Source organism: Brassica napus, chromosome C1 (genome assembly GCF_020379485.1).
Source record: "Brassica napus cultivar Da-Ae chromosome C1, Da-Ae, whole genome shotgun sequence".
Classification (NCBI taxonomy): domain Eukaryota; kingdom Viridiplantae; phylum Streptophyta; class Magnoliopsida; order Brassicales; family Brassicaceae; genus Brassica; species Brassica napus.
Window position 1 is genome coordinate 14299736 of NC_063444.1, and position 17812 is coordinate 14317547.

General features: G+C 34.8%; 3 protein-coding genes across 3 annotated transcripts; 2 read left to right on the plus strand and 1 right to left on the minus strand.

Moving 5' to 3' along the window:
* The first annotated feature begins 2709 nt into the window (after nt 1–2709).
* LOC106396840 (nucleosome assembly protein 1;1) lies at nt 2710–5373 on the plus strand. Its single transcript, XM_013837340.2, has 12 exons — nt 2710–2930; nt 3018–3061; nt 3242–3331; nt 3511–3603; nt 3715–3802; nt 3894–3955; nt 4051–4235; nt 4333–4507; nt 4575–4618; nt 4718–4904; nt 4998–5015; nt 5113–5373. Exons 1-12 carry the CDS (start codon nt 2885–2887, stop codon nt 5182–5184), a joined length of 1104 nt encoding a protein of 367 aa, XP_013692794.1. The 5' UTR covers nt 2710–2884; the 3' UTR covers nt 5185–5373.
* A 6350-nt stretch (nt 5374–11723) lies between these two features.
* On the plus strand, nt 11724–14496 carry LOC106390207 (regulatory protein NPR2). The gene is made up of 4 exons (XM_013830621.3): nt 11724–12407; nt 12487–13222; nt 13680–13883; nt 13956–14496. The coding sequence occupies exons 1-4, from the start codon at nt 11868–11870 to the stop codon at nt 14291–14293; spliced, it is 1818 nt and encodes a 605-aa protein (XP_013686075.1). The 5' UTR covers nt 11724–11867; the 3' UTR covers nt 14294–14496.
* A 1272-nt stretch (nt 14497–15768) lies between these two features.
* On the minus strand, nt 15769–16964 carry BNAC01G18140D (pathogen-associated molecular patterns-induced protein A70). The gene has a single exon (XM_013836857.3). It carries the CDS (start codon nt 16886–16888, stop codon nt 16025–16027), a length of 864 nt encoding a protein of 287 aa, XP_013692311.1. The 5' UTR covers nt 16889–16964; the 3' UTR covers nt 15769–16024.
* Nucleotides 16965–17812: the final 848 nt, after the last annotated feature.

A 17812-nucleotide genomic window follows, 5' to 3' on the forward strand; every position in this document is an offset into this window, starting at 1 on the left:
TATGTAATAATTCTTGAACATTGCAATTGTGATTGGTATCTTTATCTAATACGGAGAAGAGTTGCAGCAACATATATATAAGTAGATATGTAGATACATACGTACACAATGGATTTTATGTAGTCTAGCTATGTAGAAAGACATTAATATATAAGTCAGACTATATAACGAAATTGATCATTATGAAGAATCTCAGGTTATGGCAATAAAATATCTGCGTATTTAAATTTGCTGTTTCTAATTGAAGCGTAGCAAGCATGGCGCAAGTTTAATTATTTTGTTAGTCAATAAGCTTATAGTATATACCCAATTTTTAATGTAATGAGCAATAGAAAGGGTTTTTGAATATATGAGGTGAGAGGGCTTGTCGTGCTGGCACGTAGGAAATGACACACATGTAATAAACACATGAATTAAAGGTTAGTTTTATATAATGCTCCTCAAATAATAAAAAAATGATTAATAACAACCATACCAATTTTGATCTTCTCAAAAAAAAAAAACCAACGATAGATAATCAGTGAGATATGTTTGTACGTAAAATAGGTAACAATATGAAGATCTGGTCACGCAAAAATAATGTAAAAATATCCTCCCTTGCAAAAAGTATGTATAAATCAACGATGGATAATCATGTATTCGTAATAACTTTGACGTGGTGAAACCGTATTCAAATAACAACGATGCAATATCCGTTAAATCCCTTATAGAAAACTCCTCTTTTCACATCAATTTTGTTTCCATTATCAAGTTAACATTGCCATTGACAATAATTCATTTGATCACGTGATTGACAATTCAAATTATTATGGGAAAAATCGAAATGGTAATGTATTAACTTGTGTTGCCTTGAATCTAAACTATCATAAAATGATCATCGATTACAATTGCATTGATAATTATGGAAACGATAAACATGGTTAACATGCAATTGAGAAGATTTGAAACTATTCTTAGCTTTTAACAATATAATATATTTCCAAGTTTTATGTCATTTAAAAAAAAAAGTGTACGTATATATCTATTAGATTTTGCCATTATGTAATAATTCTTGAACATTGCAATTGTGATTGGTATCTTTATCTAATACGGAGAAGAGTTGCAGCAACATATATATAAGTAGATATGTAGATACATACGTACACAATGGATTTTATGTAGTCTAACTATGTAGAAAGGCATTAATATATAAGTCAAGCTATATAACGAAATTGATCATTACGAAGAATCTCAGGTTATGGCAATAAAATCTCTGCGTATTTAAATTTGCCATTTCTAATTGAAGCGTAGCAAGCAGGGCGCAAGTTTAATTATTTTGTTAGGCAATAAGCTTATAGTATATACCCAATTTTTAATATAATGAGCAATGACAAATTCTGTAATTAGTCTAGTTAAGAAAGAGTTTTTGAATATATGAGGTGAGAGAACTTATCGTGCTGACACTTATAAAATGATACACATGTAATAAACACATGAATTAAAGGTTAGTTTTATATAATGCTCCTCAAATAATAAAAAAAAGATTTCATTAAATCATATGTGGTAATTAGATTTGGAACACGTGCTGTCTATTGTTGTGTGATTGTTAATGTGTCAACACAGATACACTACGTCACCTACTTTATAAATTGCAACCAGAAACTTGTTAAACGATAGGGTAGAACCGAATGGAATGTGGGTTAAATGTATTGTATTGAATTATGTCAAAATCAATATTACTCACTTAATTTATTTCTCAAATATGGTTGGTACGCAAATAAGTCCTTATTTAAATATAGGGTATGAGGTGACTAAGAAATAACGATCAATAATGGATTTTCTAACGTTCCTAAAAAAATTACCATTCATAAGAAATAATTTTTCTTTTTCATTTCCTATCATTCTTTTTTTGTGAAGAAATAAAAATTCAGATCGGTGACTTTTCGGGGAACAAGATGAACGAATAGGAAAAAAACGTATAGAAATAAAATAGAAAGAATGAAAAACAATGGTTGTTCATTTTCAAATTTAATAAAAAATAATTTTATTTTTTATTTTTCTACAAAAACAAATGAGAATGAACGAGAAGAAAAAAATATTCCCTCTAAATGGTGATTTTTTTAGGAAAGATAGATAATTGAATATTCTTTGTTATTCCTTGGTCACTATTCAAAGTCATGAACAAAATTATTTCTTGTTAAATCTAAAAAAGAACAATCATTCCTTATCATTCCTACTATTATATATTTCTTTCCTATTTGTTCAATTTGTTTCCAGAATGGTCAATAGTCGGACCAGTGATCTTAGATAATAAACTTGTTTTTTTTTATTCGTTCCACTTGTTTCCAGAAAAATCAACAGTCAAAATCGTAATCTAAGATAATAAAGTTCACAAGCTTTTGTTCTATCCTAAATATAATTAATTAAGATTTTGTAAATATTTATTTCTATAAAAATTTGTTCTCTCTCAAATTTCGATAATATTGATAACTCAAAATCTGAATGTTTTTTAAACACTGACATATCGTATTATAAATTATAAAAAATACATCAATAGTCTTATATGTTTTACGAAGATTCATGTCTGAAAGTTTTATTCGTATCATTCTAAGTAGTTTTTTTTTAACATTTAGACAAAAAGAGAAAAAAAATCTGTTTTAAATAATAAAATTTAATAAATTGAAAGAAAAAGAGAGAACATGATTTTGTAAAATTAAATGAATAGAAATAAATGAAAAAGGGCAGTTGGCTAGGTTTATAATTTTGGTGAGAGAGAGAGAGGATATAAGGGAAGCCACGTTTATAAGTCCGCCTCCTGAAAACCCTCCTCTCTCCTTCTCTCTTATCTCTCTCTCTCTCTCTCTCTCTCTCACTCACTTTCAAACGTCCAGAAATCCTCAGAAACATGAGCAACGACAAGGACAGCTTCAACCTCGCCGATCTAACCGCCGGTAAGGCTTCCCCCCCCCTCCCTCCGACTTCACTTGCTGCGCTGTGGTTACTGACTGTTCTTCTTTTATTTTGATTTTGTTTTGTAGGTCTTAAAGACGAGGATCGAGCTGGCCTTATGAACGCTCTTAAGGTGAGTTTTGTTTTCTTCTTTAAAAAAAGAAAACAGTTCTGCAATCGAAGAATATGAATGGTTTTGATTTTAATGTTGATATTAGAGACACCGTAAGGCGTGCCTTGATTTGATTTATTGGGGTTCAGTTGGGATTGTTTCTGAGTTTTTTTTTTTGTTGTTGTATATGTTAATCCACAGAACGAGCTCATGGCTGGTCAGCGTTCTGATGTGCTCGAGAGTCTGACTCCTCAAGTGAGAAACCGTGTTGAAGCCTTGAAGGAGATTCAGGTTAGACAAGTTTCTTATCATATTATATTATATTTTATTGAATTGTGTAGATTGATTGATGTGGTACCTTTAAATCTGATCTTTTGGTTAAGGATATTAGATTGTGTTTATTCTCCTTCCTTATTCGAATGTCAAGTTTCAAAGTATGGTGTTTGCCTATTGTTTACCTCTGAACGCAGGGCAAGTATGATGAGCTAGAGGCAAAGTTCCGTGAGGAGAGAGCTGTTCTTGAAGCCAAGTATGAAATGTTGTATCAGCCTTTGTATACCAAGGTAATTGTTACTGAGAAAAAAAGTCTTTAATTTAGTATATTTGTATATATATTCGTCTAATTTAGTATATATAGTATATATATTTCTAACTTGGTATCTTGTAATACACAGCGTTATGAGATTGTGAATGGAATTACCGAAGTTGAAACGACTCCAGAGGATACGAAGATGGAACAAGAAGGGGAAAAAACTGCAGAAGGTAACTTCAGGAACATCGTTTCTTCTTTTTTAAAGAATTTTTTTGGGAAAGATGAGAACAGTTTGACATGTTTCCATGTGTTCCATCGCAGAGAAAGGAGTTCCGAGTTTCTGGCTGACGGCCTTGAAGAACAATGATGTTACTTCCGAGGAGGTAAGCTATATTCAGTTTTGGTATTCATTTTGTATGCAACTCCAGTCCAGTCATAACCATGGAATATAACTCTAGCTTAATGTCCTTCATGTCAGGTCACAGAGCGTGATGAGGAGGCTCTCAAATATCTTAAGGATATTAAGTGGTGCAAGACTGAAGAGCCTAAAGGATTCAAACTTGAGTTTTTCTTTGACTCGAATCCCTACTTTAAGAACGCTGTCTTGACAAAGTCTTATCATATGATTGATGAAGATGAGCCACTGCTTGAGAAGGCTATAGGGTAACTGCTTATGCTCTTCTACAAATGTTGTATACGTCATGTATTCTGTGCCTAAGCTGGATATTTGTCTTTACTTGTATTCTTTCCGTTAATGCAGGACAGAAATCGATTGGTATCCTGGAAAGTGTCTGACTCAGAAGATTCTTAAGAAGAAGCCTAAGAAAGGTTCAAACGCCAAACCAATCACCAAAATGGAAGATTGTGAAAGCTTCTTCAACTTCTTTAATCCTCCACAAGTCCCGGAGGAAGATGAAGATATCGACGAGGACAAAGTATGATATCTTTCTTCTGATCTTTTTTAGTTTAACGCATTTAGTAATGCCTCGTTCTTTGATGCAGGCTGAGGAACTTCAAAATCTGATGGAACAAGATTATGACATTGGGTGCGTCCTTTTCTGAAAATACTTGTTCTGTTTGGGTTATGGGTTTGATTCTACTTTATGAGTTGCTAACTATTTGATTAATCTTCTTGCTTTCTGCAGATCTGCTATCCGGGAGAAGATTATCCCTCATGCTGTCTCATGGTTTACTGGTGAGGCTATGGAAGGAGAGGAGTTCGATATAGATGAGGAAGATGAGGATGAGGACGACGATATTGACGAAGATGAGGATGAGGAAGACGACGAGGATGAGGAGGATGATGAAGAAGATAGGAAGACTAGAAAGAAGGTACGAAGTGTTCCAATTATTGTTTTTATTAAATTGGTCCTGCCATATCTATGCTTACTAATGGTTTTGAAATTGGTTAAATTGTTTATGCAGCCATCAAGCGGACACAAGGTATGTAACTGGCATTTGTCATTTTCATGAGTCACTTTACTCATTTCATGATTATAGTAGGAATACATGTAGTTATCATCTTTGTTACTTTTGGCAGAAGGGAGGCAGATCTCAGGTGGTTGGTGACGGTCAACAAGGCGAGAGGCCACCCGAATGCAAGCAACAGTAGTGATGTCCTACGCTCTACTGAAAGAAAAAAAGCATGCTTAAAAAAACATATCTTTGGTCATTCGCTGTTCATCTCCTTATTGGTGATGCTCTCATAGGACTTTTTTATCATTTAATTTTTGGTGTTTATTTTCTTAGATTCACTCAAGACTTTTCCATAGTGTTTATCAATCAATGAATTATTCCCTCTTTTGTTTCTGCCCTCACCATTGTGAAAAGTCAACTGTTATATAGTAGTATATTTTAGGTAACACATTTAAGTATCATTTTTAACAAAGATGAAATACACGACCCAAACCTGAAAAAACTCGCATTTTAAGAGCATGATTATTGTGCGTTCACAATCGAGTCTTGAAGAATATGGCGTGCACTGTATTTATTGCACAAACTAAGCTTCAGCCAATTGTTAAAAATTATCTCTACAGAGGAAGTGTAGACATGTGTGTTTCTAAGAAGATGCCACCAAGAGGTTTCTTCGGCGAAATTGCTGCTTTGTGTGATGGTACTTGTCGCCCGCCACAGGATTTGTCAATTTCTGAAGAATGTAAAATTACTTCCTAATTTTCATTCAAAAAAAAAAAAAAATTACTTCCTAATTTTCATTCAAAAAAAAAAAATTACTTCCTAATTTGAAAGAAAGACCCGTTTTTTATTTTGCTTTTAGCATTCTAACAATTGTTGACCAAAAGAGAGTTTTCCAACTTTTTGTTCTCTGATTCGGACCAAACTAGTTTGACCAATCGTTATCATTGTATTGTAATCTGAACGGGATTGTTATCTTTTAGTTTACCATTTTACTCTTTGTCATATACTACTGTTTATAAACCTTGACCATTTATTAGTGAAGAGTATGAGGACTAAATATAGATGATTTGACTATTACAAATTCAGTCAAGTCAAAATCTATCAAAATCAACTCACCGAATCCTCCATTAGTCGCATATTAAAACCTCCTTTTTAATGTCCAATAAACGGTATACAACTAACGCAAGAAATGTGATCCGCACGCATCAAAACTTCTTTTTTTTTTGTTCTTCGGACATACATAACAAACACACTGCATTGTCTAGAGAACATGAAAACATGCGCAAGAGGGACCCACAGCCAAGAACGGAAAACCGCTTCATTCAGAGCATTTTTTTTTGAAACACTCAGAGCATTTTATTTAGGGAGAATTCGGTGAATATTCATAAGAGACATACAAATTAAAAATATGTTCATTCTACGGAACAAAGCTCTAGATGTGACAAGTTTCCCCCAAAATTGCTCGTAATGGTCTTGATAGCGCGTGCGCGTGTGAATATGCGCGAAAGCAAAAAACATGTACAAAAAATAATATATTCTATACCATTTAGGTTGTGCTGAATAGATTTTCTGATACAAAATAATACTAAAAACTTTGAACAGCACGAGGGGCATAAGGCATGTAAGAAATGATTAACAACCTTATGAATAGTATCGCCATATGTAACCTTACCTTTTGTGTTAAATAAATGAAATGTTCATATTCTCGTCATATTTTCTCTTTAAGTGGAGACTGAACTCACAAAGTGCATATGTAACGAACAAATGGTTAACATTAAAAGCATGCTCAACATGGGCAACGTAACTAGCAGACTGTTGTCTCATCAACGTCAACGCCACATATATTTAAACATTTATGGTAATTCAAATGATCAGCGACCTATCTATACTATTATTTATGAAGTGATTCTGCTGATTTGTAACATTTTTCATGATTTTAGCTAATTTTGCTTATTTGTCATATTCTTATTAGTTTTTAGATTAAATAATCAGTTTCTTAATTTAGATAATATAAATATTTTAAACTTTCTAATTAATTCATTAATTTAAATAATATAAATATTTTGAAATTTCTAATTGGAATATGATTATAATTATTTTAACTTTCACGAGATTCTTATTAGTTTTTAGCATAAATCATTAATTTATTAATTTAAATAATATAAAACTATTTCTAATTTTCAAACTGGAATCACAATTATAATTATTTTACACAAGTTAAGACCAATTCTTATTTTCATATGATGTAAGATTTTTTAAAATTCTATAGTTTCATTTTTCTCATTCATTCTAAATTGTCACGATTATAATTTTTGACATATATATATTTATGTACTTTTGATATTTGTTTTTTTAGTTGGAATTCTATATTTTTCTTTCTTTCTTTGAGTTTGAAAGACTAGAGCAAGTCGGTTTTGTTACATGGAGTTTGGAATTATGAATTAAGTATTCTGAATTACTTCTGTAGTTATTTCCCGTGTATGTTTAATTATTGTTTAATCTATAAGAAAAATATGTTTTGATATTAAGTTTAGAGAGTTGCATATGCAATCATGTTATGAAACGACTAAAATAGGTATATTTTTAATTAATAATTAGATTTATCATTATATAATTAACCATAATTTAACTTTAATAATAAAACTATCGTTATCTATTTTTTCTTTTATTAAAAGTAAAGTTATGAAATATTAAGATAAGTCAATGTATATATTGACCAAGTAAACCAATGAAATATTGTCATTTTCTCAATTCGTTTTTTTTAAAAAGTTTTCTTCTAGATTATCATTGAGCTTTAATTTTTATTTACTTTTTATTTATTTTGTTCTCGCTTGGATTTTGTGTGTTTTAGTGTTTTTTTGGTAATTTAATACAAGTTTCTGATTCAAAAATACAAAGTAGATTAAGAGAGACCAAAAAATTCAAATTCTTAATTTAATTTATTTTGTAGAATATTTGATATGTAATTATGTTCTTATAGTCTCATACTGTTATAGCTTTTTTGTGTTAGGGAGACGTAGACCGAAATAAAAATCGAAGAAAACTAAAATGATTAAGAATAAGTTATCCTCATGTTTAAATCATAATACATATATTAATAACTATTATTACATGTAGTATGTACGCATAATCAAACACATCAAGGAAGATCACTTTCGAGAGGGTTCCAATATGTTACCCATGAAAGAAGATGTTTAAAAGGAAAGGGGGGGGGGGGGGTGGTGGTTAGGCAACTATATATGACTGGCCATCATAACCCTATTTTCTTTTTCATTTGAACGATATACTATAATATAAATGCCATAGTATGGTAACTGATGTTAAATATTCTTAAATATATAATGTCAACAATGTTGAACAAAAATGAAGGTGGACAATTAATTATTATTCTGGCGATTGAGACAATTATTAGTCTGGCGATTGAACAACTATACAGTTAATGGAAACATATAAGTAGTCATAATCGTAATAGCCGCTTAGTACATAAGTAAAACATAGGGGTCGAAGCACCCGAGGTTTTATGGGAGTTGTTTGGGGTGGAATGTCGAGAAGAATTCAATAGCATATGTCCTCGCTACAATTGCTAGTGCCTCTTCCGTCAGATGCACAAACTGATTCAGGGATTGTGTAGCATTCATTTCTATGAGCACAAGAGATGCAACACATGATGAACCTGGAAAATATAAGCAATGTCAGTGAACCTAACAAAACAAATGGATGACTATTGGCAACTATTCTATTTACCAACTTCAGTTACATGTTTGTTTACACATATGTGAACGGTATACTATTTTATAAATACCATCGCTATTGATCTCATGCCCATTAACTAGAAGATATTTTTGGGAGGAGGGGGGGGTGGAAAAGTCGGGTAACTAGACTATGAACGGCAGCCATATAGTATAGGAATGACTTCACGGTATATGTCACTTGCTACCCCACAGCGAGTGCACTCACAACATACAACAAATGACCTAAATCAAAACCATGGCTGAAGGCCGAAGTTCTTTGCCCCATTTCACCTATTTGAATAAATTTAGTATAACTATACTATGAACTTCTACCATATATAATAGAGATAATTTGCTGTATATACATCATGATGACTAATATTAAGAAAATACCCTGAATAACATATAAACCAGCAAAATCTGTAGTAAATGTACATAAACTGTCGGTTTTGTCCCTGCTCTTGTCTCTGCCCTTGCATCTAACTCTGCCCAGACCATCCATTTTCTTTTTCTTTCTTTCCTTTTTCTTTCCTGATTTCTCTATCACTGTCGATCATTTCTTTTCAAAAAATTTAACAACTTTTTCTCACAAGATATTGATCTCTTCTCAATCTTAGTAAAATCTTTTTGTTTCTCAAATACATAGTCAATTTTCTCATCAAATTTTCCATTTTTTCCAACTCCATTTCCTCCACAAATCTTACATTAAACTCCTCTTTTTCAACTCGTCTTCATTACCTTCACATCACTTCGTTGTTGAATACGCCAGCCATATGTCAATGAATCATAAACTCCAAAAGCTAAATCTGCCACAACGCTCTACCATCTAACAATCTCAAACAAAATGAAAAAGTTTTTTTTCCTAATTTATGGATCTCGAATTGATAAATTAGGAATTGTGATTGGTTACAGTACTACGCTAAACTTTAATGTTAACTGTTACGTGAATTATTAATGGATAACTAGTTTAGTAGAAAATATACTTTATCATGAAACGAAAACAATCTAATATGTTATTTACCATAGAAAATATAGTATTAGATGTAAATTTTCGGTTTATATATGATACAATAATTGTTAACCGTTAAAAAAATTAAAAGTTAAATAGATAATGATTTAATTAACCTGATAACTTATTTTGTAGCATCTAAGAAACCGTGTAACACCTAACACATCTATTTTTTTCTAACAAGAGGAGTGTAAAGCTAAGTTTTAACGTAAAATGTTATGAAATTTTAATAGATAATTAATTTATTAGAAAATACACTTATAAAGTAACAAAAGTAAGGACCTCAATCAAATATGATATTTTATGTAAAACATTAAATTAGATGTGATTTATTAGTTTATATGATATAATAATGATTAACTGTTAAGATTATATAATCTAAATACATAATGAGTTATTTGGTCTTGTAACCTATTTGGTAGCATCTAAAAAACCACGTATCAGCTATTGCTACCTATGTCAACTAGCGGCACATTTTCACTGATAACAACTAACGAAACTTATATCTGCTTACAAGACTTAATTTATAGCATAGAATCATACATTTATCAGAAACTTAGTTACATAGCAACTACAAATACTAACACGATTCGTTACCGTCAATCTTGAAAAAAAATCACTCTTTCTTAACTATACGGCTGATTCACACGGCCATGCACTTTTATCAGCACGTGCATCGAAGTTTTCTCTCATATATTGAGGTTGACATTGAACAAACTGACGGAGAAGACGGTAGAAGAACTCGTTGATATATAGATAGTACTCACTAGATCTAGACATAGTATTGAATGAAATAATACTTAAATGAAAATAAATTCTCAAGAATAAAATTTAAAAAAGGAAAAGAAGAATCAATTAGAAGAAATAGAAAAAAAATGTGTTTAGATAAGGAGATACGAGAGATAGAGAAGGAAGATTGTTTTCTGGGCAAGAGACTTTGAAGCAAGAGAGAAGGAAGATGATATCTTGGGCAGAGGTACTTTCGGATTATAAAATTATCAATAGTGCTTGGGGCATTTACTTAATTATGGTTTTTTCTAAATACATGACACCTAATTTCTCTATATAATAAGCAAACCTTTGAAATCATATGCCACTTTCCACCATACTTGAAACGGGTATTACAGATGCTATTATGTTACATCTACCCTTACCATAAATGTAGTCACAACACAAAATTTTCTAATAGACTTCTACCATTTCACATATAGGCTAATGTGAAATGTTACCGCATAACTATACTAATTAATTTATTCATATAGTATAGACATCTCTTACAATTCACTATTCATTGTCTCCCCCACAACCCAATCCCACAAGCGTATGTTCTCCATCAGATGTTTCAATACAGTCCTACACTTAGCTAGTTCCCATTTTCATGCTAAAATATTCAACTCATGCATGCAGTTTCCCAATTTTACCTTTTTCCTCTTCCTCTATTGCTCCCTTCACAGCGGAACGACGACTCTCATTTAATTGCAAATATGGGTTCATCGGAAACTGATGATTTGTTAACTAACGCTATTCAATCTAACCTTGCTTCCTGGCCTTCCGATTTGCAACCGCTCGCGCTGCAGGGAATCTGCAATCGTTCCCTCCGCCTTAACTATCATTGTCCCTTTGGAACCCTAACTTTTTAATTGTTGCCTGTCGAAAACACCGTTTAGCGATTCACGACCACGTCTCACACACTCTATTGCGATTTCAAAACTATGTCTTCTGTCTCGTATGCTTGTGTTTTAAAAGTAAAACTGCATTTTTCAGTTTCCTAGTTAAACAGAAGAAGCAAACTATCCACTTCCCACACGCAAATGAGGACATTTTCGGATAATTACAAAACATTATATAACATATCATAGCCATGTCGGTCTTATGGTTATACTTATACACTTAATTTTTTGTTTCTTATGGTCATGCCCCCTAATCTCCCTTTTATTTATTTATAATTTTTTCTAGTCTTTGCTTTAAATCATTTTCGAAGAAATTTACGACATGCTCTACAGAAACCGTTTTGTTTTGTTTTGGTTAAATAATACGATTAATTCGGTCACTACTTATTGACGCCTCAAAACAGTTACACTGTACACATTCTTTGTTTCTTTCCCTCGGATCTCGACTTTATTTTTCAATTCTCTTTTGATGGCCACCATCGCTGGACTCTCCGGTTCCTATGAAATCACCAACGGATACAGCTTCATCGCCGAGTCCTCTATCGACAACCCCGCGGCGGAGTTTCTAACATCACCGGAGTTTTCGGCGCTGCAACTCCTCTCCACCTGCCTAGAATCAGTCTTCGACTCGCCGGAGACTTTCTACAGCGACGCCAAGCTAATTCTCTCCGACGGCCGCGAGATATCCTTCCACCGCTGCGTTCTCTCGGCGAGGATACCCGTCTTCAAGAACGCGCTAGCATCCGCCGTGAAGGATCGAAAACCCGCCGCCGTCGTCAAGCTCGAGCTAAAGGAGATCGCGAGAGATTACGACGTGGGTTTCGACTCGGTGGCGACTGTTTTGGCTTACGTATACAGCGGCAGAGTGAGGCCGCCGCGGAAAGGAGCTTCTGATTGCGTTGACGATGGTTGCTGCCACGTGGCGTGCCGTCCAGCTGTGGAGTTCTTGATGGAGCTTCTCTACTTAGCTTACGTCTTCGAGATACCCGAGTTAGTTTCTTTATACGAGGTAATTAATTAAACACACGTTCTTTGTCTCAAATTACAAGCAGTTTCATCATGAGTCTTCTCTGTTTTGCATTTTTCAGAGGCAGTTCTTGAATATTATAGACAATATTGTTATAGAAGACATCTTGGTGATATTCAAGCTCGCTAACATCTGTGGTGAAGCATACAAGAAGCTTTTAGATAGATGCGTAGAGATTATCGCCAAGTCAGATATAGAGATCGTTACTCTCGACAAGTCTTTACCCCAAGACATCGTCAAACGAGTCACCGACATCCGCAAAGAGCTCGGTCTCGAGCCGCCCGAGCCGGATAAACATGTCATGAACATATACAAGGCCCTTGACTCCGACGATGTTGAGCTTGTCAAGATGCTTTTGACAGAAGGACACACGAGTCTAGACGACGCCTACGCTCTTCACTACGCTGTTGCACATTCCGATGTGAAGACGGCCTCTGATCTCATTGACATCGAGCTCGCTGACGTGGACCATAGAAACCCGAGGGGATACACGGCGCTTCACGTTGCTGCGATGCGCAACGAGCCGAAGCTGATGGTTTATTTATTGACTAAAGGTGCGAATGCGTCGGAGACGACGTTTGACGGTAGAACGGCTCTGGTGATTGCGAAAAGGCTCACTAAAGCTTCGGAGTATAATGCTAGTACGGAGCAAGGGAAGCCTTCTCTGAAAGGAGGGCTATGCATAGAGGTACTAGAGCATGCGTGTAAACTAGGTAGGTTGCCTAGAGATGAGTTACCTTCTCTTCCAGCTACTCCTGATGAATTGAGGATGAGGCTGCTCTATCTTGAAAACAGAGGTATGTCTTCTTCCTCGTATGCCAACCTTTGTGTGATCTAATGATATAACCATGGCCGACCTTAGGGGACATGAAACATTCGCGTTGGCTCCCAAATTTTTAAATACTTAATGTATTAGATTATCTGGTCCAGACTATCCAAAACATATATATGTATGGATCATCCAGCTTTTATAATGTAATTATTTTAGACTCCATAAATCTTAGGACCGGCCCTGAAGATAACTACTCAGAGCCGGTCCTAGACTTTTCAAGGCCACAAGCCCAAAATGTCTGAAAATATAACTATGCACATGGGTGAACTCGAACTCAACCTCTTCCAGAGTCCTAATGCACAATTAACCACTAGATTATAGATAATTTTTGAGGAATTAAATACTTACTAAAATGGCGGCCGGAAGCCCATGCTTCCTTTGATTTGGGCCGGCTCTGACTATACCTTGTGCTTACTTTTCAGTTGCACTGGCTCGAATCCTATTTCCAGTGGAAGCTCAAGTGGTAATGGATATCGTCAAACTGGAGGGAACATGCGAGTTTACTGCTTCTAGTCTCGACCCTGACCAACACAGTGGTGCGAAGAGGACATCACTGGACTTAAACATAGCACCTTTCGTAATCCGAGAGGAGCATTTGTGTAGACTAATAGCGCTTACTAACACCGGTATGTACATGGATTGATTTTTACTTTTCTTACCGTCAAGAAAATCTAATTGATGTCAATTTCTGTCATCAGTGAAGCTAGGGAAACGATACTTTCCACGCTGTTCGCTCGATCACTTTATGGACTCTGAGGACTTGAATCATCTGGCTTGTGTAGAAGAGGACACTCCTGAGAAACGGCTACAGAAGAAGCAAAGGTACATGGAACTACAAGAGACTGTGATGAAGACCTTTAGTGAGGAGAAGGATGACTCTGGAAAGTCTTCCAAAACAAGATCAGTGAGGTCCAATGGTAAGCTCTCCCACCGGCGCCTAAGGGTGGACAAAAGAGATTTAGAGAAAAGGCTTTGCAGGAACAGGAAGGGGGATTCAAGAATAGAAAAGCATGTCACATTTCAAGCCCGCAACTAAAATTATGGTAAGTTTTGTACACCCCTGCGTCTTTTTTAAGACTCTTCGGGTAAGTTTTGTTGTATATATGTTTTCATATATGTATTATTGTCTGTCTTTCTCATCTGCGTCAATATGAGGTTTGACCTTCACTTTGCATCCTGTGTATTAGTGTATACTTTGTGCAAGCGTATTTTGAACAAATGTTAGTCGTTTGTTAACCAGTGATGTGATTATATGTATATTTTCTATGTTGTTTACGCTAATACATGAGACTTGCGCGATTTAGATGGAAGAAGCCTTTCATACAAAGTCCACGAGAATAGTATGTTTAGTTATCAGTCTTTAACAAAACATACCTACCGTTCAAATTTTCATGATGTCTTTGTCACGAATCAAAATTGTTTATCTTTATTGTGACTTCACTACCTTTCACACTATCAGTATTGTATGAGTGAATTTCTGATACGACTTTGTAACAGCAGACCAGTTGTTCTATATATGTTCTTGGGTCCATATCTCTGCCTACTCTTCTCCCGTGGTAACTATCATTGTCCACGGACACCAGCCTCTTGGAGGTATGGTCATGTTGGAGTACACACAACACATTCATTCACATATGCATATATTTAAATAATTATATATAATTATTTTATAGAAATTTTACAATACTCTTACTTATTAAATTGATTATTTTAGTTATTAGATTTAAAAAAAAATATTTTGTCATAAATATTAATATTTTCTATTATTTTTAGATATTTTTTTATTTTTTAAATATTTTTATTTTATTTGTACTAATCGAATCGGATATCCAATTAAAATCATAAAAAAATTAAAGATATCCGAATTCGTATGAAACGGATTAAATCAATAATTAATTATTCGGATGAAACGGATCAATAACCAACACTTCCAAAACTTTGGATATTCTAATGTGAACTGAAATATTTGGGATATTCCATATTGCTCATACGCAACGGTAAAATATCTCTATGAAAATATCTGTGACCTTGACCCTTGAAACATCTACAGTCACATCTCAAATGTATACTTATTAGTTTCTTGCTTTAATCAAACTTCATGATATAACTGAAGACTTGTTTGTTTTTCTTTGTCACGATATAAAAGAAAATTTGATCAGTTTGTTCCGTTGTACTTATCCAGTCACTAGATATTTTTTTTTCTGGATGATTAGTACTTGAGCTTCATACATGTTTGTTGATCACACGCATGTATGTGTATGAGAGTGAGAACCGTCGTTGTCATTAGTGGTTCAATAAATAGTAAACTGATAACAACTACCTGCCATACGAAAATTTTTGATAGAAAATGTTCAGATTTGTATGCAGTAACCAACATAGATGATATGATAATGATGAAAGAAAGTAACAGATAAACCAATATACCCATTTTGGTCAAAACAAATATAGTATTTAATCAAAATAAATTACTAGTACGTTATATATTTAAGAAAATTAAGATATTCAGTGGTGTTGATTTAAAGAAAAATATAATATTAGGATCACCTTTTAACGCAGTGCCGACCTAAAACGTAAAAGTAAAAAAGTGCAGTAGAAGCCAGATCTAGAAATTACGAACACGACACAACTAGTTTGTGAGCACTCATCACCAAATCTAAAGACAAGCAATATGTTACAAAATGACCAAAAAGCCCTTCAGACAAGGGTATTTCCCTTTTTAACCAAAGTAAATTCCATTCCGACAAAGGGTAAAACAGTAAATTTCGGATCAGTTGTTCTTGAGCATCTCTCTGTACCTGAGAAAGGAATCCAGCCTCTGTAGTTTCAGCTGCTGCTTAAACTTGTTGATGAAATCAGAGGCTTTATCGTCGACACCTTCTTCTCCTTCATCGATCGACGTCGTCCTCTCGACTCTTGTCGTCTCCGGGCGTCTCTTCTCCACTGCCTCAACCGTCTCCTCCTCCCGGCCAACGCCGACTTTCTCGCTAGCAGATTTCGTCATCTTCTTCACCGTCTTCTTCTTCTTCTTACTCTTCATCGCCGGCTTACTCGACTCCGACTTCGTCCTCTCCGGCTTTGGCTCTTCTGAGCTCTGTTCTGGCTCTGATCTATACAATGAAGGGAGCTTGATGGACTTTACCCGCTGCAAGAGAGACGGACCTCCGGGTCTAGGTTGTGTCGGTACGTTAACTTCATCTTCCGGGCTCTTGACAACCGGGTCGACCCGGTTCGTATCTTCGGGTGGGGTCGTCAGTGCGTAGGCAGCGTAGTCTCCTTCTGAATTGTGTTGCGGGAACTTGAAGGAAGGCATGTTGAAGGATCTGACCCGTTGCAGGAGAGACCGAGGCGGGCTCGGGTTAGAATCCGACCCGTTGAAGTGGATCTCGGATTCATGGGAAGGAGAGTTGTAGAGACTGAAGTTGATGGACTTGACTCTGTCTACGAACGAGGGAGGTCTGCCTAACTGCGCATTATCATGGTTATGACCTGGACCGAACCCATCTTGATGAGGTTGGTGTTTCTTGGAACCGGAACCTAACTTGTTGGTGAAGAAAATGGTGCCAATGGTGAAGTTGAGGAGGAGGAAGAGAGTCGTCGGCGTTAACCAGCTGGCCAAGGTTGTGAGCTCCATAGTTGTGTGTGTGTCGCAGAGTGAACGGTGAACAAATGGATAATATTTATATTAGATATTTTTTTTGTTTGGTTAATCATTAATATGAGCTCTGCGTAAGATTTATTTATTTTTCATTATTTTGACTTTTCGGTGTGGGTCTTTTTTTAACCCATTTTCTGTGAGCTGGTTCAGTTAATTTGACAGTTGTTATAAGATAAACTTTGAAATGATCCTCCACTCCTTTACCAACTCAAGCACTATGATCATCTACTCATCAAGCACTATGATCATCTACTCATCAAGCACTATGATCACCCACTCATTTACCAAATCAAGCACCATCTTTGATATTTTATGTATTGTTGCTCACTATAAATACCATCACTCATCTCACTCTTTTGTACACAATTACATCTTCTTCTTCTTCCTTATAATAAACTCTTTCTCTCATATTAAGTGTTATTTGCTTCCTACGGGTATTGAATTCTACTCTTATTTAAATTTCCCGATACTATAAATTATAAGTTATTTCATAACACGTTATCAGCACGATCACTCTGCGATTTGGTAAAATTTATTTGTATCATTTATACCCTGTTATAATGGTCGGTATACCGCCTCTACTATTATTTATATCATGTTATAATGGCCGGAATACCGCCTATATTATTTACTAGTAATTTAATTTATTTATTGGTCGGCCGAGCCGCCTTATATCCTGTTTATTATTTATTGGTCGGCCGAGCCGCCTTATATCCTGTTTATTATTTATTGGTCGGCCGAGCCGCCTTATATCCTGTTTATTATTTATTGGTCGGCTGAGCCGCCTTATATTCTGTTTATTATTAATTGGTCGGCCGAGCCGCCGTATAATTTATTTATTATTCTGCATTGATCGGCTGAGCCGTCGCATGATTTGTTGTCATATAACATAAATATTTC